Below are 26291 nucleotides of genomic sequence, written 5' to 3' on the forward strand. Positions count from 1 at the left end.
TAGCAATTGTGATCTCCTTCACAGCATGAGAGGTCTCAATGTGTCAGGAGAGATGCAGTGTTTGCGGGTGGTCAGACTAGACTTACATGCTGCGTGACTGCCCTATCTGCGTCAATGGTACCAATGCTTGCGCTGCTGCATGTTGTCGGATATGCAAGTTTTAGTCAGGACTGTCAAAACAGTATTCAATATATATTTAAAATGGTTTGTGTATTTTTGGACAAGCCCCTACTTCCATGATTTCTCAGTCCCTCCAGTTCTTTTGAATGGAGCAGCACTACTGGGATTATTGTGTGCCTTTTACCTGCACCAGCACCTGTACTTATAAGTACTGGAAGACCAAAGCGTAGCTCTCACCTTGTTTTGACTCAGTGGTTCTCAGTTTTTCTGGTTTCGACATATAGAGATTGTGACTTCCCTCTGGCTCATTGTACTTAATAGAACTGACTTCCACAAAATGGTCAACCTCCTCTGTAATCTTCAGTTCATACTTATCGCCACATTCAGTTACAGTCTCCTGCAATGAGAAGATAATCTTTGGTGGCCCATTAAATATATAGGGTGAAACCTATGCATTTGGATTTCCAATGCCCTGTGGTGGCCCCCGCTCTGTTCTTCTGAGAATGTTCGGAGGCCAGCATATTTGTGCCTTCAGGTCAAGAAGTCCAGAGGTCCTCATGACCAAGAGAACAGATTGGAAGTCTCCCCAGTGAATCACCACCATCTCATCCCCTTCAAATTCTGCAATGGGGCTCATCAATTGAGTGTTACACAACTGGAGATGTTTCATGGTTTAGAATTCTTTGAAAAGCTGATAAACTGAAAGGATACCCATATTAGACTATTGTCTAAAGCAATGTTTCCGAAACTGCAGGGGTATAGGGAGGGCTGCTCTGGAGGAGTCCGAGCTCCAGGTGCCAAACAGGTCAGAGGATGCTCTCTTAGGTTGGATTCCGGCTCTGGCTGCTGTTCAGTAACTGACAGACTGCCGGGTGCTGGTTCCAGGTGCACTGCGTCCTGCTTCTGGCAGCCAAGGCTCACTGATCCCCTTCTCCTCTGCTTTTCAACAATGAAAGAGCTAGGCACCCACCCTGGAACCTCAAAGTCCCACAGTGGGACAGTCAGGATCCAGGGTGGGCACCTAGCTGTGGCACTGTGGAAGAGCAGAAGAGGAGGGGATCAGTAAGAGTAGTACTCCTAATTTTACCGCCCATCCAATGTCCCGGCAGTGGTGCAGATTTCATGTGATGTGTTGTGATGCTGCCGTCAATGCTGCTTGATGACCCTGTGATAGATAGTACTCGATGGAGCCACAGTGTAGGGCAGCAGAAGGATGGGAAAGAGGTTACTTATACCAGGGTAGAGGACAGACCAAAGCATTGAGTTCTGAGAGGGATGGGGGGGAGGTCGGACAATACAAGACATAGAGGGTAGGCCGAGGGGACAATACAAGACATAGAGGGGTAGGGAGCAAAGACAATAAAAGGCATAGGGGAGAAAAGACAACACAAACTGGGTGAGGGGGCACAAAGGGGGCAATACAAGACAAAGGGGGAGAAGACAATACAAGATATGGGGGTAATCTAAAATTTCGGCATGTGGGCGCAATATATAAAACAGAAAAGGGGGAGTGCACACTATAGTACATACATATTGGAGGGGGGATGTAGGGCATAATATATATCATACATATGGGTTAGACAGTACAATGTACATATAGATAGGGGGCAGCACAATGCAGGATATACAGATGGGGAGGGAAACCAACAGCACAATGCAGTACATGCACATGGAGACGGACAGTACAATGAAGATGGGTAAGGGGCAGACAGCACAATGTAGGACATATGAGACGGGGATACACAATGTAGTACATACAGATGGGAAGGGGACGGATAGCACAATACAGGACATACAGATGAAGGCGATGAAAGGTAAAGTACAGATGAGGGATAAAGCAGTACAAAACATATAGGGAGGGACAACAAATGCAGATATGTTGTACGACCCCAAACATACACCCAATGTCGTTATCTTCAGCGTAAAGAAGAACAATGGGTCCTGGAAGTGATGTTATGGCCCCCACAGAGCCCTAATTTCAAAATAATTGAGGGGCCTATTCATTATATCTAAAAATTCTCTGGAGGTGATTAGGTTTAGAACTCGCATGGAGTTCTACCTAATTACCAGAGGATTAATCAATCCTCCTCTTCTTTAAGTATCTATTCCAAAAAGCTGTAATTTTTGCGATGGGATATATATACTTTTCCCTGTCTATACATACCTTATGGCAGCTAAAATCAGTGCTGTGCATGCGCCGTTCCGTTCACAAAAGCGGCGCATGCACAGCACAGATTACAACTGCGATAATTCTGTGTCCAACCCCCCCTCTCCCCCCCTTCACTTACCTGGCTGGCTGTAGCCGCGGATCTCGACCTCCCGCCCTGCCCCGGTCTGCAGCAGACAGCACGGACAGGCAGAGGGGGCTGAAGATTTTTTTTTTTTTTTAAACTTTATTTTGTTCTCACAGCCGCAATGCTGTAAGAACACAGAGCAGCAGACGGAGCCTAGGAAGGGACCTGAGCAACGGAGTGAGCCGGCAGAGGACCTGCCCAGCTGACAGCAGGTAAGTACAACCCGCTGTACGCCATCTGAGAGTGGCGTATAGTAACATCATCAAATTCCAAAAATACATAATTTTCGGAATTTGATGAATAGCCTAATTTCCATATCCCCGTACTAATGTATGGGGAGTGTGGAAATTAACGCAGGTGGACTTAACCAGGAGATATCAGTGATATCTCCTGTGTTAAGTGTCTTCATGAATACTAAAATAATGGTAATTAAGGAAAATGTCCTTAAAACCGTTATTTTAGTGTTGATACATGGGCATATGTCTGTCTGGGATTACATGAAGAGACAGAAGGATTTAAGCAAGCCTATATCCACAGAATATCTGTGGTTAGTTCTCCAAGATGTTTGGAACAACCTAACTGCTGAGTTCCTGCAAAGACTGTGGGCCTGATTCAGAGCCGGACGCAATTAGCGCTCGCTCGTCCAGAAAATAGGGGATATTCAAATGAACCGTTCGCTCTTTGCGGTCTGTTCACGCCTCTAGGTCTGAACGAGCGAACAAAACTTGCGGTCGTTTTTTGGGAAACTAGCCCCCTGGCCGCTCGCATCCTACGTCATGTCCGCTATTTATTAGATTAATCGAGTACATCGACCAGGGTATGAGCTGCTCGCTACTCTTGTGGTTGGTTTTTGCTACCACAATTTTGCGAGTAGTTCTGGCTATAAAATAACCCAGTGACGTGGTGAATGACGCTGCTGTTTTAATTATGCACATAAAACGCCCATTTTGACCTTTAAGCACGCCTGCGATCGGATCTCCACTCCCCGTTTTCAAGCACCTTCCCCTGTTACCACCTACATACGCCTCTTTCTGTCACTCAAATTATCAGGCATTCGCTATTTTGCGAGCACATGAATTTCGACCGCACTGACTGGTTCGCGCATGCGTATAACGATCCGTACGCATGCGCAGTTAGCAAACATCGCTCGGAGCGAACGAGCGGCCACTTACGAGCGGCTCTGAATCAGGCCCTATGGGCAAGTGTACCTAGAAGAATTGATGCTGTTTTTAAAGCATTTGATTTAGATTTCTCTTCTGGTAATGGAGTTTGCATTTTGTTAATTGATAAAAATAAACTATTAACACTTCTATTTTTGAAAGCATTCTTACTTTGCAGCATTGTTTCCACCCCTGCCTAAAACTTTTTCACAGTACTGTACATATATATAAATTTCACTGTGTATGATAAATGGTGCTCCAGCCAATCAGCTCCCAACTGTCATCTGTTAGAAAAGTGACAGTTGGGAGCTGATTGGCTGGAGCACCATTTATCATACACAGTGAAATTTATCACTCGCTTTGGTTATAAAACTTGTTAGCAAATGGGGGCCTTAATGCAGGCTTGCCTACCCTCCCGATTTGGTTGGGAGCCTTCCGAATATCGGGTGCCGCTCCTGACCCCGGCTGCCACGCCCCCCGACTACCTACTAGAAACCCCCGCACCGGGAGGGCCCGATGATGTGATTCGTGCTGAATCGCGTCATTGTGGCTCCGCCCCCTGCTTCACAATGCCTTTATTTTCGACATTGTGAGGAGGGGGTGGGGCCACGATGACGTGATAGTGCAGCTCTGCCCCCAATACGGACCCATTGCCCGGCCATGCCCACCACTGTTTGCAGGCATTCAGCTACCTCCCGGAAGGAAGGAGATGAATGTCGGCAAGTATGCCTTAATGTCCTAAGTTTCTAGCAATAAAATGACTAAGTATATCCTTGTGTGAAAGTGCAAACCAAGGTGCAAGCGAAACTGATTATTAAAATGTGATTATACACACAAATATGCTAATTGCCAACAAATATAAATATATATATATATATATATATATATAAAGAAATTTCAATGGACTTTATATAAAACAAATTTTATTTAAGACCAAACCTAACCCTAAACATATAGGGCAGTGTGCACATAGGATCCACATATACACATAATATAAGGTTTAAAAATAAGAAATACATAAAAGCATCACATGTAATAAATAGTAAATATATATATATTAATTCATACACACAATACATAAGTACATAAGTACCATAATTATAAACAGCGATGGAAAACAAGAAGGCTGTGTTGTTTCATTACTTAAAGAATATAAAATGTATTTACCTTTATGGTGCCTGTATCTTCCTCCTTCCTTCTTTTCTCTTCTGTTTCTAATTAAGAGAAGAACAAACAAATATAATGGTTGGCTTATTATCCAGGTATTAATAATGGAAAAAAAACTTCTGCATAAAATGTACAAATGACGGTTGTCAGATGTTTCATGACTCAGAGATGAACGGTAAGGCGATCGCAGCTCTTAGTTTGTAGGCAATGCAGCTGCGAAAATATGCAATGATCACCCAAGCACAGGGATGCCCACTTCTGCCTTCTCATCTGCGTACGACGTCGCTTACCTGCGTAAATATCGGAAACATCGACACATATCAAGTAGCCATCTTGCCCTTGCGGCAGGTCTGACCTGCCGCAGAATCAGCTGCTCTCCAGAGTCCAGGCAGGCAGAGGGCAATCATGCTGCGTAGGAGATCAAAAGGGCTAATTTATGCGCGCCCATGTAACAGTGTTTATTCGCTTAGACACGCCTGCATTTTTCTGACCACCCCTGTTACCACCCGTAAATGCTGACAACCCCAGTTACCACCCGTAATCGCAATGTGATCGCTGCACTTCGTGTAGTGCGGCTTATACGCATGCATGATGGCAAACAATTGCTGGATCTGCATACTTAATTGCCATTGCGTCCGTCTCTGAATCAGACCCTTAATTCATATATATCCCAAAAGGCCAAAAGATAAAAAATCAACTATTCACTTTTAAAGTGTTTATTGCAGCTCTATTTAAAATCGAGATGTAATTGAATATATTATTTCATTTTAGGAAAGCAGTGACAATGTTGGGTACAGAATCACTGAGCACTGAATTGATTCCCTCCTAGCTTCAGAATGTTGCCCTACTCTTTCCCCTGTTTTCGATCCCGGTTGGGTACGGGATCACAGCGGTCGGGATGTCGTGGTCAGAATACCGACAGCGGCATGCTGACAGTAAGAAACCCGACCCAATTAGGTAAGTGTAAGGAACATGGGATGGAATAAGGGGGTGGTGCTGGGAAGGTGCGAGGGCTGTGATGCGGTATATGAGGCGATGCAGGGGCATGACTAATCGCTTGTGCCCTCGTGCCGCTCTGCTATACAATGCAAGATTACGACATTGTAAAGCGGGAGGCGAGGCTACAATGACGCAATTTAGCACAAATTGCGTCATTAGCTGTCCAGTTTACTTGGGAAGTGGGCGGCACCTCCGGGAGACTCGAATGCTCTTCCAAGCGGCCAGGAGAGGCACCCGAGATTCGGGAGTCTCCCGACTGTTTCGGGAGAGTAGGTAAGAATGATTTTAGTATGTGTATATATATATATATACTGTAAGGAGTTTGTGGTTAATTAATTACACCACCAAAAAGAATGTATATTCCCTTTAAAACTGCAACATATATTGCCGACCTAATCTAAAATGGGTGCAACAAATGAGTTTGCCTTATTCTACAAAAAAAGAGACTAGTGGGTATACTTACTATACTGTATAGAGCTTGTGGTTGAATCCACTAACAACCCAAGAGACAGTATTTTCCCTTTAGAACTGCAACATATACTGCACTAATCCAAAATGGATACAACAAATTATCTTGCCTTACTATAAAGAGACTAAAAGGTATATTTACTAATCAGTCGACAATCGGCTGCTTTCAAAAGCCGCCACTTAGTAAATATACCAAGAGGCGTCACAAGGGGGGAGTAGCCTGCACCCAATGTCACACCAAAGTGCCGTCTCCTCCTCAATGACAGGAGCCGGGTGCTACACTGTAGCATTACGTGCAGCACTTGGCACCTGAAACAGAGAGGGAGCCGGCACTACACACAGACTAGTCCCCGGAGGCAGTCTGCACCTCATGGACCCCCCGGAGTGATTACAATGGTGGTTCAGGCCACACCCCCTGACAACAAGGCCACACACCCTTCTGTCATCACGGGGAGGGACGCCACTGAATATACCCCAGGTCCAACAGCATACTTCAGTCATATCAAGTATGACTAAGCCAGATTCAGACCATGTTTATAGCACATGCGCAGAAGAAGAGGGGAAATTAGTTGCTAAATATATGAAATCCTCTGAGAAAAAAGGAGTCTATTTATAGGACTTCTCCATATTTAAGAAGCTCCCAGTCTGGCTCCGAAAAACACAGAAGCCTATTTAGCAAGGATAGTTACGGTACATTTCAGGATAGTGATAACAATGGCGCCGAAGCATTTGTTTTGTTGTTTGGGTTTTTAAATATATTTATATATTTTTTTTTATACCAAGATGCACATATTTAAATTGGATATGAAGGCATCATAAACCATAATACATAATCAATATACCTCTTGTCATGCAGTACTTTCACATGCAAATATATGTCATATGCATCCTGTGTAACATACATGTTTAGAGATATGATTCCACTGATGTGGACAAAGTAGCTATATAAAGAGAGGGCATACTTGCCTGCTCTCCAGGAACTGCTGGGAGGCGCTCCTGGAAAAGTGGACAAGTTTCCGGAACCGAAGCAGCATATCAATTAATGTACAAGGCACAGACTTGTTCACGGAATCGGTATTTAATGCCGGAGGCTGAATAGCCGCTGGATCAAATACCGACAGCAGAACCCCGACGTACCCAATTCCCGACTGGGGCTGGTAAGTAACCTAACCCTCCTCTCTTCCCTCCCTAACCCCCCCTTAGTGGTGCCTAACCCCATCCTCCCAACTAGTGCCTAACCCTATCCTTCCCCCCCTAGTGCCTAACCCTATCCTCCCCGCCGTTAGTGCTTAAACCTAGCCCCCCCTCCCAGCACCCTAAACCTAACCCCCCTGGGGAGGTGCCTAACCCTAACCTCCCCTTATGGTGCCTAACACTAACCCCCCCTTTCCCTACCCTTACCCTCCCGATGGGTGCCTAACCCTAAGTCCCCCATGGGGGTCCCTAAACCTAACCCCCCCCCTGCGCGGCTAGACACTAAGACACCCGGCTTACCTTCGTTCAGTATGCCGGGTGTCAGTATTTTGTAGTGGGGCCAATGATAGGCGTCTGGATTTTGACGCCTATCTTTAGTCACCTGTCGGGCTGTCAGTGATGGGCTATCGGCGGGCTGGATAGCGCCCGCCGGTATCCTGACTGCATCCCTTGTTCACAGCAGCTGTGATGTACAAACACTTCATTTGTATTATAATGTGCAATGTTCCATTGACACACAGGCAATGTGCTGCATAGGGGAAAAGACAGCTATCTTTTCCCACCAAGGAGTAAATTTACTAAAGGTTAATTTCAATCGATTTTTAACTATTTCAAATCGAACTAATAAAATGTTGTGTTTTGGGGCTAAATCACACATTTACTAAACAGACAATTTTTTATTTGTTTTTTAAGTGTTTGTAAATGTGGGCTTTAGTCCCAGAAACACAAATTGATATAGATCTGAAATCGTTTAAAATCGACCTTTAGTACATTTACCCCTTGATATGCACTCTCCTCAAATTACGCATCTGTTCCTCCTGCCTTATATAATTAGACACAGAGAACAGGCTGGATAAAGTAGACTGCTAGGGTCATTAAAGCCGGGCTGGGGCCCCCCGGTTGTCACAGACATGTTGTGCTGATCAGCTCAGTGATCATACTTCCTGGAACAGGCTGCTAGGTTTTAACTTTAGGCAGGGCCCGGGATGTTCGGCTTCTAATGCAATTACACCCTTGGGTATGGTATCCCAGCTGTCGGGATGCCGCTGTCGGGATTTCGGTGCCGGTATTAAAACAGTCGGCATCCCGCATGCCGGGATGCCGACTACATCCCCTTTGTATCATGTGTAAATCCCTTTGATCAACCTAAGCTCTCTCTGAATGGCAGAAGGCTACCATCAAATAGAGGTCTGTTGCAACCCGATCACATGAGCGAGGCTATGTGACCATTCTCCGACAAGTAGGTACCTAAGCCAGCAAAGCATCACTATGTATGACCGGCCTTGAGGAAGCCTTACCACAGTGGCAACTGAACTGGGATTAAAAGGGACCATGATATTTTGGGTACCTGAAAAAAGCAATTGAACATCAGACTCTGCACCTGCCCGTCTTGTAGAGGAACAGAATGAACGTTATGGGACAGGGCTGGACCATCGCTATAATTAGTTGTAGTTGTTTGACCATGGAATTCTGAAGACATGGAGGAACTATGAGCCCCCAGTCAGCACCCTTGGTCTGACCAGCTATCGCTGAATGGCAGGAAATGTAAACATCAATCAAGTGTCTTAATTTTGTATTTTTTATTTAAATATAACAGAGAAAAATTATATGCTCCTCCTGTCGTCCAGTGGTCTGGCACAGAAGTTCCGCATTGGGGGTGTAGTTATTAAAAAAGGAGGAATCATCTCAAGCTTGTCAGTCCCTTTAAGGAGCGTACATTTGTTATCTATTGGGTGGTCAAAAATTGTGAGAAAAAAATTCTTAATGTTGACTATTCTATTGCTGGAAACTGAAGCGGTTATCATTGCAGCTTTTCTCCTCTCAGTGATACTACTGATCATATTTATTCAGCCTATTTTAAAGGGATCAAGAGCTGTCACCAAATAAGACATAGCCATTGTGCAAGGCTCTTTTACAGAATTCATTCCAAACCAATAAACTCGAGAAACAACATGATCTTGACAATTTATTTTTGTAAATTCAATGACAAAATGCTTGTATTTAATTACAAAAGCCACTAGTTTTGGGAACATGAAAGTCCAATCACATGCTGGTTATGAATTTTAGTTGGTCTATCAGATCCTTCCTCTGCAGAAGTAGCGATTAACTGCTTCATGGCAAGGGAGTGTTTCATACCTTCGCATACTTGTCTACCCTCCCAGAATGGACAGGAGGTTCTCGAAAATCGGGTGCCACTACTGGTTACCTGAAAAGGTGGACAAGTCTCCCTGCCCACACAGCAGGGGGGGGGGGGGGAACGATGATGCGATTTGCGCTGCATTGCGTCACTGTGGCCTTATCATCTTCTTCACAATGCCGGTAATCTTAGTTTGTGTAGCGGTGGGTGGGCCATGATGATGCAATCATTCTGTCACGCACCCGCCCCCAATGAAGCATAATGTCTCTGCCACGCCCCCCGCTGTACCAACCTGGCTGCTCTCTCTGTGATTTCATGTTGTGGCACTTGCAGCAGAAATATTTTTAGAATCTACATTCATTTATTTATTTTTCAACCAAAATATGTTAAGTTGAGTAAAGATATTAGTTGGGTGCAACTGTACTCGAATTGCGTACACAGAATTAAATGTATATGATCACACCTATGCAGAGGCCTATGCATCTATATGACTGTACCGCTCCTCTCAGTACACTTGGGGCCTGATTCATATCCGGACGCTAGGCTGCCATCGTTCGCTATGGGCGATTGTTGCCAGTCTGTGCATGCGGCTAAATACGCATGTGCGAACCAGTCACTGTGGCTGGGAATCGTGTGCTCGTAGTACACAGACTGGATGCTACATTTCAGCCTGCAGTGATCGCAGTGCTTGTGACGGGGTAGAGTCTACCTCAAGTGCTGCGTGCTGCTCCGATGGCTCTCGATGGTTCTGATTAATCAGACACTTCCTAGAGATGACGTGTGCTAAGAAAGAAAAGTGGGCGTCTTTAGACCGGCGTGTACTCACTCTGCCACCACTCTCTAAGACATAGAGGGTGTCCTTACACCACACAGTGTGATCGCGGAATTTGGATACCCGGCCCCTTTTGGATGCGAGCAATCGCAGCTTAGAGTCTGGGTCTGAATCGCCCCCTTGGTTTCACAGGCATCATCATTACTGGAGCACTCTTGCACCAGTCCTATCCTTGCTGTGAAAGATGTGGCTTGGAAATAGGTCTGTAATCATGTATGCACAATTCCATTGGCAGGCCCTCACTAAACTTGCAAAAAAAAATGCAAATGTCCTGTTACCTCCTAGTTATGCCCTTCCAACGGAATCAGTATGTTTGACCACGGGACGTGAGCCCGGCGGTTCAAATCCCGATGCCGGCAGCCCGATGCAGAAGATCCCAACAGCGGAGGTAAGTTAACTATTCCTATCACCGCCCCCCCCCCAAACCCTAACCCTCCTTTAGGGGTGCCTAACCCTAAGCTCCCCCCCGTTAGCGCCTAAACCTAACCCGCCCTCCCTGCACCCTAAACCTAACCCTCCCGGGGGGGTGTCTAACCCTAACCTCCCCCTCTAGTGCCTAAACCTAACCCCCCTTCCCGTAGCCTAACCCTAACCCTCCCCATGCGGCCATCGGTATCATAACTAAATACCTTTTCAACCACAAGAAGAGATGCAACTGAGTTTTGTACTTCTCCGCATAACCCGTAGATATGCTTCAGAGCATAAACAGTGGGCAGTGGTGGACTGGAACATAAAGGGCCCACAGGAGAATGTAATAATAAAGGCCCACAAAGGGGTGTGGTCAGTGACTGGAGGGGATGTGGCCAACTAGACTGGTAAAAAGTATTGGTATAATCTATGACCCATACATACACACTAAAAATAGAATGCTATAAAACTCAAGTTCAGATGCTACAGATTAAGAGAAAATTCAGTTATGTAGTCAAGGGAGGTTTTGGTGGGCATGGAGGGGTCATGGAGGCAGTGCAGTGTTTGGTATGGAGGGACCAGTGGGATAGTACAGACTACAGGGAGGTTGTGCTTGGTATGGAAGGGTCAAGGGAATAGGGCGGAGTGGTAGTAGTGAGTATGCAGGGGTTAGTAAGGTAGTGCAGAGAGATTGTGTTCGGTAAGGAGGAGTGAGGTAGTACAGATAGGTAGTGGTGAGTAAGCAGGGGTCATGGGGTAGTGCAGATAGGTAGTGGTGAGAAAGCAGGGGTCATGGGGTAGTGCAGATAGGTAGTGGTGAGTAAGCAGGGGTCATGGGGGTAGTGCAGATAGGTAGTGGTGAGTAAGCAGGGGTCAGGGGGTAGTGCAGATAGGAAGTGGTGAGTAAGCAGGGGTCATGGGGGTAGTGCAGATAGGAAGTGGTGAGTAAGCAGGGGTCATGGGGGTAGTGCAGATAGGTAGTGGTGAGTAAGCAGGGGTCAGGGGGTAGTGCAGATAGGAAGTGGTGAGTAAGCAGGGGTCATGGGGGTAGTGCAGATAGGCAGTGGTGAGTAAGCAGGGGTCATCGGGGTAGTGCAGATAGGTAGTGGTGAGTAAGCAGGGGTCATGGGGGTAGTGCAGATAGGTAGTGGTGAGTAAGCAGGGTTCATGGGGTAGTGCAGATAGGTAGTGGTGAGTAAGCAGGGCTCAGGGGGGTAGTGCAGATAGGAAGGAATGAGTAAGCAGGGGTCATGGGGGTAGTGCAGATAGGCAGTGGTGAGTAAGCAGGGGTCATGGGGGTAGTGCAGATAGGTAGTGGTGAGTAAGCAGGGGTCATGGGGGTAGTGCAGATAGGTAGTGGTGAGTAAGCAGGGGTCATGGGGGTAGTGCAGATAGGCAGTGGTGAGTAAGCAGGGGTCATCGGGGTAGTGCAGATAATAAGTGGTCAGTAAGCATGGGTCATGGGGGTAGTGCAGATAGGAAGTGGTGAGTAAGCAGGGGTCATGGGGGTAGTGCAGATAGGTAGTGGTGAGTAAGCAGGGGTCAGGGGGGTAGTGCAGATAGGTAGTGGTGAGTAAGCAGGGGTCATGGGGGTAGTGCATATAGGTAGTGGTGAGTAAGCAGGGGTCATGGGGGTAGTGCAGATAGGAAGTGGTGAGTAAGCAGGGGTCATGGGGGTAGTGCAGATAGGTAGTGGTGAGTAAGCAGGGGTCAGGGGGTAGTGCAGATAGGAAGTGGTGAATAAGCAGGGGTCATGGGGGTAGTGCAGATAGGAAGTGGTGAGTAAGCAGGGGTCATGGGGGTAGTGCAGATAGGTAGTGGTGAGTAAGCAGGGGTCATGGGGGTAGTGCAGATAGGTAGTGGTGAGTAAGCAGGGGTCATGGGGGTAGTGCAGATAGGTAGTGGTGAGTAAGCAGGGTTCATGGGGTAGTGCAGATAGGTAGTGGTGAGTAAGCAGGGCTCAGGGGGGTAGTGCAGATAGGAAGGAATGAGTAAGCAGGGGTCATGGGGGTAGTGCAGATAGGCAGTGGTGAGTAAGCAGGGGTCATGGGGGTAGTGCAGATAGGTAGTGGTGAGTAAGCAGGGGTCATGGGGGTAGTGCAGATAGGTAGTGGTGAGTAAGCAGGGGTCATGGGGGTAGTGCAGATAGGCAGTGGTGAGTAAGCAGGGGTCATCGGGGTAGTGCAGATAATAAGTGGTCAGTAAGCATGGGTCATGGGGGTAGTGCAGATAGGAAGTGGTGAGTAAGCAGGGGTCATGGGGGTAGTGCAGATAGGTAGTGGTGAGTAAGCAGGGGTCAGGGGGGTAGTGCAGATAGGTAGTGGTGAGTAAGCAGGGGTCATGGGGGTAGTGCATATAGGTAGTGGTGAGTAAGCAGGGGTCATGGGGGTAGTGCAGATAGGAAGTGGTGAGTAAGCAGGGGTCATGGGGGTAGTGCAGATAGGTAGTGGTGAGTAAGCAGGGGTCAGGGGGTAGTGCAGATAGGAAGTGGTGAATAAGCAGGGGTCATGGGGGTAGTGCAGATAGGAAGTGGTGAGTAAGCAGGGGTCATGGGGGTAGTGCAGATAGGTAGTGGTGAGTAAGCAGGGGTCATGGGGGTAGTGCAGATAGGTAGTAGTGAGTAAGCAGGGGTCAGGGGGGTAGTTCAGATAGGTAGTTGTGAGTAAGCAGGGGTCAGGGAGGTAGTGCAGAGACATAAGCTGGCCATACACTAGGACAAAATTGTTCCAACCAGCCAACTAGATGGCTTGCTGGAATGATAACTGACCAGTGTGTGGGAACAAACGATAATCATTTGCTCCCACACAACAAAAAATGGCAAAAAGTGGTTGTTCCAACTCCGATGCCGAGAGCTGTGTGCTGGCAACTGACACGCTGATTACCTGCACCCGGTGAGCGGTGATTGTGCAGTGGCCAAGGGCCTGATTCAGCAAGGAACGCACGGATGCAGACGCACGCAATCAGTTGATGGTTTTCCTCTGCGCATGCGTATGCAGTGCGCATGAGCAAACTGGCCAGTGCGATGGAGTATGCATATGCAGGGAGTCCGCAGCCCCAGGGACATTTGATTGACAGGAAGTGCTGTTTGTGTTTGGTGACGGGGGAGTCGTCGGGCAAACGCAGGCGTGCCTGTGCGTTTGGACGCCGTTTCAGGGGCGTGCATAATTAAGCCCTTGAAACAGCAGACGCAGCCTGAGGTCTAGTTGCATACAGGAAGTCTCGCTATGTCTGCGTGAGTTTTAGGTCAACCACTATTGTGCGTATGGGTCCAATGTTCTCAATGAGCGTCTGCTTATTCTGCTGTAATTGCCATGCGCATGCATTCATTAGCATATTCTCGCAGAGGCTGGGGGCGTGTGCGTTTGCATCCATGCATTCCTTGCTAAATCAGGCCCTGAATGCGGGTGAGTGGCCCCTCTTAACCCTGATGCTGTGGCTGCCTCCAGCAGGGGCAAAGCAAAGATGAAGTTGCTTTCCTTTGGGGGAGCCTGATTAGGTACACCAGAGGAGCCAGAGCTCGGATGCCCACGAAAGAGTGTTGAGAGAAGGGCAGTGGCGTGGTTCTCCCCCGAGACTTTTGACAACCTGAGCCCCGTTCTGTGCCAGGGGCTGGAGCTCTACCAATGTGGGCCGCATCCTCCTCCTCCTTGGTGAAGGAGCTGAACACTGCCCAGTGTCACAGTGACCGTCCTGGCAAACCCCCTTGCAACCATGTCCCGGCCCCAGGTTCCCTTTAAGTGCACTGGCCGAATTGAGCGGGCGCAAGCTAGAGCCACATGAGAGACTACTACTGGTGCAGAATCTTCCCGAAGGGCTTCAGCAGACCCATACGCACAGTTAAGGCAGGTCAGATCTCACTCAGGAACTGCTGACTTCAGCGCATGCTATGAGGCCTCAGGCTGCGTATGGTATTGCAGTGGATAATTTATTCATGCCCCTGCAATGCCGTTGAAACGCACTGGCACACCTGCGTTCTGCGCCCCACCCTTATTACCACCCACAAACGGCACTTCTTGTCAATCACTCTGTGATGGGTCTGCCAATCACAGCAGCTGGTTCAAACACTACGATGCGTGCGCAGTGCGAGACAATTGGCCGATTGTGTGCATATTAGCAACTACGATCCTTGCTGAATTAGGCCCACTGACAGCAAATAGATCAACAAGATTTTGTTGGCATTAGTACTTTGTAGGTCCACCACGTGCAGTGATTACTGCAGACTCCCTTCTTGGCAAACTGTCCTGAGTTCCTGGACAACAGCAGGCGGTATGTTTTGCTATTCCGCCTTAAGTACAGTGACCAACTATGACAATGAAAAGGTTGAGTCGGTCTAGAACGCACCCGTCACTCCAATTCGTCCCAGAGGTTCTCAGTGGGGTTAAGAAGATGTGGACTCTGAGCTGGCCAGTCCATCCAGGTTACTGAATTTTCTGTATACCAGTCTACTGGAAACATGACAGGTTGCATTGTCGTCCTGATAAAAACATTTGTTGCTTACACAGAACTGCCACAATGTAGGAAGCACAGAGTTATTGAGAACATCTCTTTACTTCTCGTTTTATACCTTCACAAACACGTGTCTGCTACAGGCAGGGGCGCGGAGAGGGGGGGGGGGCAGGTACAGATTACCCTGGCTCGGGCTTCCTGAGTGTGTGCTAAGCTGCAGTATGAGCGTGTGCTGAGCTGCAATGGGAAACTGCTCGTGGCTGCTGAGCAGCAGCCACAGCAGTCTCCTATGCCTGTGGGGGGGGGGAGTGATCACACTGATCGCGCCCCCCCTGGCTTTGAACAGGGCCGAGGGGGCTCAGAGTACCCCACCTCTCCAGCGCGCAGCGCTGCAAAAAAAAAAATTTCCCGGGAAGGGGGCGTGGCCACACCTCCCGCGTTTAGGCCATGCCCCCTGTTACCAGGGCCCGTCGCGGCTCTTGGCGGGCCTGACTGCAGGAGCACACCATTTCACTTGTGTGGGGGAGTCCAATCACTTTTGTCTACATAGTGTATTTAAATACATATTCAGTAAAACACAGTTATAGACCTGTAGTTCACTGTAAAAACTGTCACGGGCTGCACTGGAGGACCGCGGTGGGTCCGGGACTTACCTGTCTGGGCGCTTTGGCGGGGTCCATCTTACAGGAGTGGAGATGGCTGGCAGTTGGCATGGTGTGCGGGCAGGTCCCTGAGAGGCAGCGCTGGGTCTCTGGTATGTTGGAGCTGCAATGGCTGGGAGTCTGTGCAAACACTGCCAGGGCTGGGCATCGCCATTTTGGATTTGGTCACATGTCAGAAGAAGCCAATCCAATCTGAATGATTCACATGGGCTCTGACAGCCAATCCAGCTCCAGCCTTAGGTACTTAAGTGCTTCCTGTGAGTTCTCAGGTTGCCAGTGTAACGTCTTTTACAGCCAGTCTGTGTACTAGTTCTCTGTCTCATTTACATACAGTGTCCCAGTTGCAGTGCTCAGTTGGTGAATTTGTTTGCTGCCAACTCCAGTTCATAGTGCCACTGCCAGTGCTCTGCTCTTCTCAGTTCCGATAATCTGCCGCTACCTGCGCTACGTTACAGAGCCTCCTCCACCAGCATTCCCAGTCAGCACTGGTACCAGGTTCCCATACCTCAGCATCTCCAGAGCCACGCTCTGCATACCCAGTGGGGTTTATTTCCCTTTTCACTGTGATCTCCGTCCTCCACATCATCCAGCAAAGGCAGAGACATTCATGAACAAGTACCCCCTGCGTCCAGTCTTTTTCCAATATCAGGAAACTGATCACAAGGACTTACCTACTCCCAGTCTGGGTCCACTTCCAACTTCGGATTTGACACTTAAAACAAAATAGCCCAGTTTTATTGAAATAGACATGCAAAAGTTGTGTTTTAAAAAACAAATATTTATTCAAAGCAGACACAGTCCATCTACTTCTGTGACATCACAAGTTGGAGAGAAGTTGGCAGATCTGATGGACAAGTTGGCTAGTTGACTGGTCTGATAAAAAAGTTGGTTAAGTGTAAAGGGTAGAGTTTTAGCAGGGCAGACAAGTTGGATGGTTGGTGAGTTGGATGGTTGGAGGAAAGTTGGTGTGATGTGATCCCTACTTACCAAAGCAATAGTGTTTGGTAAGGAAGGGTCAGTGGGGTAGTACAGATACTGTATGTAGTGGAGAGCATGGAGGAGTCAGAGCGGTAGTGGTACTGTAGCAGCCCAGTAACAGTTGCAATGCAAGCAAGTTGTGGGTAAATGAGACTACTACACATGTAGAACATATTCAGTCAGGTCTAACTTTGATGCAGCTTTTGCCTTCCTTATGCCTCTAATCCTGCCTCAGGCTCTTCTTCTGGTTCTGCCTTCTCCTCTCTGCCTTATATCCGTGCCAGCGGAACCAGCAGAGCCGTAACTAGGCATTTGAAGGACCTGGGCAGGAGAGACCACCAGTATACCCCCCTCAACTGTTTTATGTACCATAATCTCCGCTCCCATATTTTTTATATTGATTCCTCCAACTTTTCCTCATATACAGTATATTCACTAACACACCTCACCTTTTTTTCCATTAAACAAAATTGCTCTAGTTTTTAAAGGGAGCTCAATGTTCAACTACTATAAACACAGCCATGTTAGTTACAATGTGTATGTCCTGCGTGAACACACTCCTGAAAGGTCGCAGAAAACCTTTTAAATTTATCTACCTCTGCTAGTGGTTTGTTCATAATACTAAGGCAGATAAGTTACAGGAGAAGTAGTATAAATAGGCACTGGGGATGAAACCTGCACACATAATAAAGGAATAACTTCAAATAGTAGCTATGAATAAATATGCAAAACTGCTGACACTCCCCCACCCCACCCCAGATATCGCTCCCATCCCCATCACTTCTTTATCACATTATGCCACACTGTAGTGCCCACATTGTAGTGTCCACACATTATACCGCACTGTAGTGCATCCACATTAAACCACACTGTAGTGCAGCCACATTATGACACAATATAGTTCCCCCCACATGCCACAATAGTGTCCACACATTATACCACACTATAGTGTCCACCACATAATGCCATTATAGTGCCCATGGAGGCCACTCTGTAGTGCCCACACTTTATGCCACTCTAGTGCCCTTACATTATGCCACAATGTAGTGCATCCACATTATACCCCACTATAGTGCACCCCCATTATGCCACACTGTAGTGCCCACATTATACCACACTGTAGTGCCCCCACATTATGCCACACTATAATGAGACCATAATGACATACTATAGTTCCCCCCACATGCTATTCTGTAGTTCAACCTACATCATGCCACACTATATTGCCACATTGCCATTATGCCACACTGTACTACTTCCCACATTAAGCTATACTGTAGTGCCCCTAGACTATGCCACAATATAATTATATCTATATTATGACACATTGTAGTGCCCCATGCATTATGCCACACTGTACTACCCCCAAATTATGCCACTGTACTGTCCCCCACATTATGCAACACTGTAGTGACTCTACATTATTCCACACTGTAGTGCCCCTACATTATGCCACTGTAGAGCCCCTACATAGGCCACACTGTACTGCCCCTACATTATGCTATACTGTAGTGCCTTTACATTATGCCACACTGTACTGCCACACTATAGTGCCCCCCACTTTATGCCACACTATAATGAAAACAACTTTATGCCACACTATACAGCCATGGGCAAAAGTTTTGAGAATGACACAAGTATTGGCTTTCACAGTTTGCTGCTTTAGTGTTTTTAGACCTTTTTGTCAGATGTTACTATGGTAAAATTACAAGCATTTCAGAAGTGTCAAAGGCTTTTATTGACAATTACATTAAGTTTATGCAAAGAGTCAATATTTGCAGTGCTGACCCTTCTTTTTCAAGACCTCTGCAAATCATCCTGGCATGCTGTCAATCAACTTCTGGGCCACATGCTGACTGATGGACGCCCATTCTTGCCTAATCAATGCTTGGAGTTTGACAGAATTTGTGGGTTTTTGTTTTTCCACCCGCCTCTTGAGGATTGACAACAAATTCTAAATGGGATTAAGTTCTGGGGAGTTTCCTGCCCATGGACTCAAAATTTTGATGTTTTATTCCTCGAGCCACTTAGTTATCACTTTTGCCTTATGGCAAGGTGCATGCTGGAAAAGGCATTGTTCCTCACCAAACTGTTCTTGGATGGTTGGGAGAAGTTGCTCTTGGAGGATGTTTTGGTACCATTCTTTATTCATGGCTGTGTTCTCAGGCAAAATCATGAGTGATCCCACTCCCTTGGCTGAGAAGCAACCTCACACTCTGTTCCTGCATCATAACACAAACCCACCCCTCCAGCCCTCCCCGTTAGTGCCTAAACCTAACCCTCCTCCCTTGGTGCCTAAACCTAACCCTCCTCCCTTGGTGCCTAAACCTAACCCTCCCCCTTTATGCCTAACCCTAATCCCCCCCAGTGGTGCCTAACTCTAACCCACCCCCAGGGTACCTAACTCTAACCTTCCCCCTCAAATTTTTTTGCAGGGTAAATACAGGCTGCTTTTGCAGGGCTGCTTTTGCATGTAGCCCACAAATGCTGGACAGCTTTATTTTTACACAGCAATTTAGATTTCAGTTTGGACAAACCCCTCCCAAATCTTAATCTTTCTTTAAATCTGCCCCACCTGCAGTGCAGCATGGTTTTATGGTAGTGAATAGATCCCCTTCAGTATTTGTACCTGGAAGTGACGTGGAGTGAGGGCGGAAGTGCGGCTGCGTGTTCATTAAGGCCACCAAAAGAAGAAATTTGTTCCCTTGCAGGCTCACTATGCTCGCCACGCTTCGTGTGCGGTGGCTCGCTACAGGTTTATATTCCCCCTCTATGCGTATGTTGATAGCAGGGAATGACGTTGGACAGTAACTGCTGATGTCAGGGTACATTACTGAAGGGATCTATCCACTACCATGGTTTTACCAAGATAGAAACGTTGGGCCAAATGTAATAGGGTGAGAGTTTAGAAAATGTGAGAGTTTAGCAGTAAACTCTCACATTGGTTGAGTTTTATCTTCAAAATGGGAAAACATCTGAATGAGATTTTAAATCGTGAGAGTTTTTTTAAGTCTGAAAAACATGCAAGTTCACTCTGTTACTTTGTTTTTGGACTCTATTACATTGGCAAAGTTTAAAAAGTGTCAGAAACTCTCACTTTTCTAAACTCTCCCCTATTACATTTGGCCCATAGAATTTGACGGCAGATAAGAACCACTTGGCCCATCTAGTATGCCCTTCTTTACCTTTTGGTAGCCTCAACCCTATGGGGGGTGGTCGGGCAAACGCAGGTGTGCCAGTGCGTTGCAACGCCATTGCAGGGGCATGCATAAATTATCCACTGCGTGGCCATAAGCAGCCATAGCACTGATAGCGTGCGTGGATGTTAACAATTTCTGAGTAAGATCAGGGCTTGTGCAAGTGTGGTTATGGGTCCGATGTTCCCCTAGTATACAGATGTGAGTAAGGGGAAGTGGGCATTCTTATGTTAGGCTGTGTTCGCAATGTGAATGCAAGCATTTAAATAGCACCCCTGATATTTGCAACTTCGGTGCATGCGTATAAGCAGAATTGAGAACCGTAGTGAATCAGGCCCCAAGGGGCCCTGACGCAATTATTATGTATCCGTCTCGCCAGGAATATTTTTATTTTTAATTAAGATATCCCCGCTAGGTACTTGCAGGGACAGTGGTTGTGGTAACAGCTGTCCCTGTGAGTTATATCCCCTGCATTTAGAAGAAGTATTTCACAGAAGTGAAAGACTTCTCCGGGGGATGCTGACGCTGCTCATGCGCACAGAGTCAGCTTCTGGAGCCGGCTGGGGGCTGTGGGGGAGAGACCGAAAGATCTCTCTCCTGCACATGGAGCCCCCATAGGCTTACAGTAGTCTGAGGTTAAACCCCGAAAAGCTTCACTTTTGTGCAAGTGTACCTAGAAGAATTGATGCTGTTTTGAAAGCAAAGGGTGGTCATACCAAATATTGATTTGATTGATCCAAACTTTTGCACAGTATATATATATATATATATATATATATATATACACACACAAAAGGGTTTTTTGGGAAATCCTGCACAGATTCTCTTTAAATTCCAAATTTATTGTCCCTTTTCTCCCATAATACTTCAATTAGTTTTACATTCCATTGTATATTTATGACCACTATAAATGGGGAGTGGTACTACCTTGCTCACAGAGAGGCATATGTATCAAGGCTTGCTTCTAACTTACATTTTTTTAGGCTGTCTTTAAGTAATGATAGTTTGGAGCTGATTGGTTGGTGATATATATTTCACAATTTTATCTCACATCAAGCTTTGATACATATACAGCTTAAATAAAAACAGGGAAAAACAGTTTGAGACTTAGAAAGTGCACTCTTATGAGTTGATTTCTACTAGTATTTTAGTTATAAAACATAACCTTTATTGATAATTCCATTTAAGATCACATACAGTATAATAAAATTATAGATAAGAATATGTGCTAAAAGAAAGGAAAAAGTGTGTTTCATTTAAAACAAAAAAGTCTGCTGAATCACAGTTATACTAGTGTTGATTGCTCTATATATTATATTTTATATTTTATGTCCCTTGGTTAACAAAGTCTACAAAATCATATGATATTTTATACTCAAATATTCACTTGGGAATCATTAATATGTTAGTGAGGTGATTGAGTGTTATTGTACAGGACTGTCTCATCAGAACATAAATCATTTATTTATTATATGATGGAAGAGCAATTGTAACATTGTAGGCTATTTGTTGCCTCAATGTTACTACAGTCCACAGTTGATATTAATGTTGCTATTACCTTCCTATTATTAGAATGAATCAAAATATCAGAAGTGGGGATAGGGGAACAAAAAATATGGTTATATAACACAAATAAAGAGTGTTTTTGTAGCGTCTCCTGATATTTATTGGCTGTTCATTTAGCTGTATCAATTTATAATGAGAAAACCACACTCTGTCTATCTCACTGATAGTTCTCCCAATTTGCAAGATATCGTGTATTCATCATTACTATCCTTATTTATAACTATGCAGGGTCCCCGCTCCATATAATACTGTCAACGTCTCTGTCAATAACAGTTCTATTGGTACAGGCTTACAGTAGTTTGAGGCTAAACTCCAAAAAGCTTTGCTTTTGTGCAAGTGTACCTAGAAGAATTGATGCTGTTTTGAAGGCAAAGGGTGGTCACACCAAATATTGATTTGGTTGATCTAAAACTTTTGCACAGTATATAAAACTGTATATATATATATATATATATATATATAAATAATATGTTATATACACACACTATGTAGACAAAAGTGATTGGACACCCCCGCACAAGCAAGATAGTGTGCTCCTGCAGCAGACACATGTTCGGAGAAGTATAGAGATGTTCTCGATAACTCTGTGCTTCCTACATTGTGATAGTTCTTAGGAAACTATCTCAGGTCGACAATGCCACCTGTCATGTTTCCAGGGCGACACTGGACCATACTTACCTATTCTCCCGATTTCGCTGACCACTCGGACTCCCCGGTGTTTTCCAGACAAACCCCCGCAGCAGGGGGGGGGGAACAATTACATGATTCGTGCTCAATCAAGTCATCATGACCCCGCTCCACAATGCTGATAATCTCGCAACTCCACGGCCACGCCCCCACTCCGCCCCATTACCAGGTAGTATGCACAGCCACGCCCCCCCTATGCAGCGCCACACACACCTGCTTGGCTAACCTGGCTGCCCCTTCCCGGAGGGGGCTCCCAGAATGTTGGCAAGCATGAGCTGGACTGGTATACAGAAAATTAACCACATTGAGTACAGTACCTCTGGTATGAATTGGAGCAACAGATGCGTTCTAGGCCGACTCTACCTTCTTCAGTGCCACAGTTCGTCACTGTACTTAAGGCGGAATAGCAAAACATACCGCCTGCTGTTGTCCAAGAACTTGTGGACAGTTTGCCAAGATGGGAGTCTGCAGTAATCACTGCACGTGGTGGACCTACAAAGTACTGATGTCAATAAAATCTTGTTGATCTTTTTATTGTCAGTATTCAATCACTTTTGTCTACATAGTATAATATATTTATTTGTTTGATATGTATAGCCTGAGGACGGGCAATTAAAGCAAGAAATGTTGCTGAACTAAAATCGATGTGTCTTTATCAGACTGCCGAGTGCCACACTTTAACTGTTGTTTATTTTTCTGTAGCGGGCACCGCAGCATTTTGTGACTGGAAGGAGTGTGCTTATATATATACAGTATATATATATGTGTGTATATATATATATATATATATATTATATATATATATTAATGACACTGGTAGGGCAATGTGACAAGAAGCACCTATGATGCTTGTAAATGCAATTTAATGAGAGTATACACAGCCAGTACACAAAATAAACTTTATTCAAGACAATAACAACTTCTAGACCCTTATAGGATCCAATATAGGGCCAAATGTAATAGGTTGTCAGTTTTAGTAACAGTACAAATTCGCACTTTCTCGCACTTTTAAAAAGTGCGAGTTTGTACTGCAACTCGCAAATGCAATAGCGAACTTTTCAGCTCAAGGCTACTACATATGCGAGTTTAGGTGAGTTTTTCCCTATGTAAACTGACACCTTTTAATGCGACTAGCATTAAAAGGTGTGAGTTTTAGAGAAGCCATCTGTGAGATCCATGATGGCTTCTGTCTATATTTAAAAAAATAAAGGGGACAAAGGACCTGATTCAGAGCCGCTCACAAAAAGCGAGTGCTCACTTTGAATCAGGGTGGCATCATGTTTTTTTTAAAACCAGCTTCCTGGCCGCTCGCATAGCTGTGGGTGACCACCCATAGCTTTTGCGAGCGGCCAGGTGATGGTCACGATGGTCGAGACCATCGGGCTTGCAACGAGACCCTTGTGGTAGGGTCTCATTCCCGCAAGCCCCAGTGAGCTTCTGGCTCTACTAGATGTGATGTCTGTGGGGCCGCCCCCAAATGGCAGGCGTTCCATCGGGAACGCCTCCGTTTGGCCAGCCAGCCCCCCGACCCGCCTACCAAACGAGCTGTCGATCAACATCGACAGCCGCCCCTTTTGGATGCGAGCACTGGAGCGAGTGATTTCTCGCTAGCTCCGGGGGTCATGCGTGCGCACTGCACGACCATCGACACGCTTGCGAGAGGGTCTGAATCAGGCCCAAAATGCGTAGGAGTCCCCTGTATATTAAGAACCAGCACAGGACTTTGTTGAGCCTGGCCTGGTTTTGGAAAATCAGGAGACAAAACGAGTAGGGGTCCCCTTCAATTTCCAAAACCAGCACCAAACTCTTTCTAGCCAGGGAAAACCTTCCATCGCTAGCCAGCCCAGGGTGGGGATCCCTGGGGAGTTGGGGAACCCCCCAATAAATGGGTCCCCCTCTCCAGGGCACCCCAGGCTTAGACTGATAGCCTGGGGCTATCCCTAGCACCCCAGGGCGGTGGGTGCCGGGTTGATAGTGTTGGTGTGTAGTGTAAAATAAATGGTTAAATATTGTCTTTAGTTGTGGAACTACACATACCAGCAAGTCTCCCTCGCATGCTGGTATTTTGGGAACCACAAATACCAGCATGCGGGGCATTATGGGCCCGCTGGCACTTGTAGTTCCACAACCAAAACAATACATAAATAAACACAACATACGCCGTGAAAGTAAAATTTTATTATTACATACAATCAGCGGGCATCTCCGATGGAGCAGCTCACAGATTGGTTGTGTGCGGTCAGCCTGTCTCCCCATAGACTTCAATGGGGAGAAATCTCCATTGAAGTCTATGGTGGGAACCGCGACATTGTATCAATGATGTAACCACAAGGTTATTTGAGATTAACCTTGTGGTTACTTCATTGATACAATGTCACGTACACACATACCTTTACTCAGTCCGACTTTGTACAGGTTTTTTCAGGTTTATTATTTTAACCCTTTGGATGCCTACAGGGAAGGAACCGGATGTGAACTACGCATAGGAGAGGTGAGTATTGATTTTTTTTATAGGTACCCCTATGGATTACTATGGATACTAGGTGAGTATGTGTGATGTGTGATGTGTGAGTGTGAATGTATGTAATAATACAATTTTACTTATTGCTTTGGTTGTGGAACTACAAGTGTCAGCAGGCCCGTACTGCCCCGCATGCTGGTATTTGTGGTTAAGCCTGGGGTGCCCTGGAGAGGGGGACCCCTTTATTGGGGGGTTCCCAACTCCCCAGGGATACCCGGCCTGGGCTGACTAGCAGTCAGGGGTAATGATTTGGCCGGGGAAACTGGTGAAAGGTTTTCCCTGGCTGTGGCATTATCTCCCCCCACTAGAAAGAGTTTGGTGCTGGTTTTGGAATTTTCAGGGGACCCCTACTCGTTTTGTCTCCTGATTTTCCAAAACCAGGCCTGACTCAACAAAGCCCTGTGATGGTTCTTAATATACAGGGGACCCCTACACATTTTGTCCCCTGTATTTTTAGAACCAGGACAGGCTTTACAAAGCACGGGGCTAGTTAGGCTTTTGGGGGGGACTGCACGTCATTTTTTTAAAATAAAAAAACACCTTTTACGTAAGTACACACAGAAACATGCACATATCTCATGGACATGTGCATGTTTCTGTGTTAATCTGACTTGCTCAGGATATACTCGTTATCCTGAAGCAGGTCTATTATATGGGGACTTTTGGATATCTTTTTTTTGCCAGTCTAAAACAGACACCCTATTACATTGGGCGAGTTGATTGTTTTCAATGTGAAAACATCTGGATGCGAGTTTGAGAATGGGGATTTTTAGTAACTCTGAAAAATGCGAGTTCTATTGAACTGGCAACCTATTACATTGGAGAGTTGTGAAAAAGTGCGAGTTTAGAGCTAAACTTGCAATTTACCAAAAAAGATACCCTATTACATTTGGCACATAGTGTTAAATTGAGGAATAGTCACACAGTCTCAAAACTGGAGGATAACACTCGTGGAACTACAAGTCCCAAATGAGGTAAGTGAAAAAGTATGACCATATTATTCATTACTAAAAAATCTCTGGAGGTAATTAGGTTTAGAACTCACATGGAGTTCTACCCTATTACCAGAGGAATTCTGGTAAAGTATGGGGAGTGTGGAAATTAACGCAGATGGACTTAAACAGGAGATATTGGTGATATCTCCTGCGTTAGGTGTGTTAATGAATACCAAAAAATGGTAAATTAAGAAGAAAGGTCCCTAAACTCATTAGTTTAGTGTTGATGAATAGGCCCCATAGTCTTAATTAGGGGTGAGCGGGTTCGGATTTCTGAAATCCGAACCCCCCCGAGCCCCCCCGATCAGAGTCCGATCCGAGTCAGGCTCGACTTTTCCCGCCTGACTCGGATTCTGAAATCGAGGCAAAACGTCATCTTCCCGCCTTCCGAGTCTCGGGGGTTTTGGATCCTATATAAGGTACCCACGTCGGCGCCATTTTCTCACTCGGCTGTGGACAG

The 26291-nt window shown here is 46.0% G+C and overlaps 1 protein-coding gene across 4 annotated transcripts in view; it reads right to left on the reverse strand.

The window, feature by feature from the left end:
• Window positions 1-26291, reverse strand: part of JSRP1 (junctional sarcoplasmic reticulum protein 1) — a 442040-nt gene that overhangs the window by 67653 nt on the left and 348096 nt on the right. For 3 of the 4 annotated variants that reach the window (XM_088459842.1, XM_088459841.1, XM_088459843.1), the window contains 2 exons: window positions 4742-4788; window positions 358-517 (listed from right to left, as the gene is read on the reverse strand). In XM_088459842.1, the coding sequence (XP_088315968.1) occupies window positions 358-517; window positions 4742-4788 (207 nt within the window). The remainder of the gene's footprint in view (window positions 1-357; window positions 518-4741; window positions 4789-26291) is intronic. The other variant, XM_088459844.1, reaches the window with a different exon arrangement.

This window comes from Taudactylus pleione, unplaced genomic scaffold (genome assembly GCF_031769625.1).
Source record: "Taudactylus pleione unplaced genomic scaffold, aTauple2 ptg000938l, whole genome shotgun sequence".
Lineage (NCBI taxonomy): Eukaryota > Metazoa > Chordata > Amphibia > Anura > Myobatrachidae > Taudactylus > Taudactylus pleione.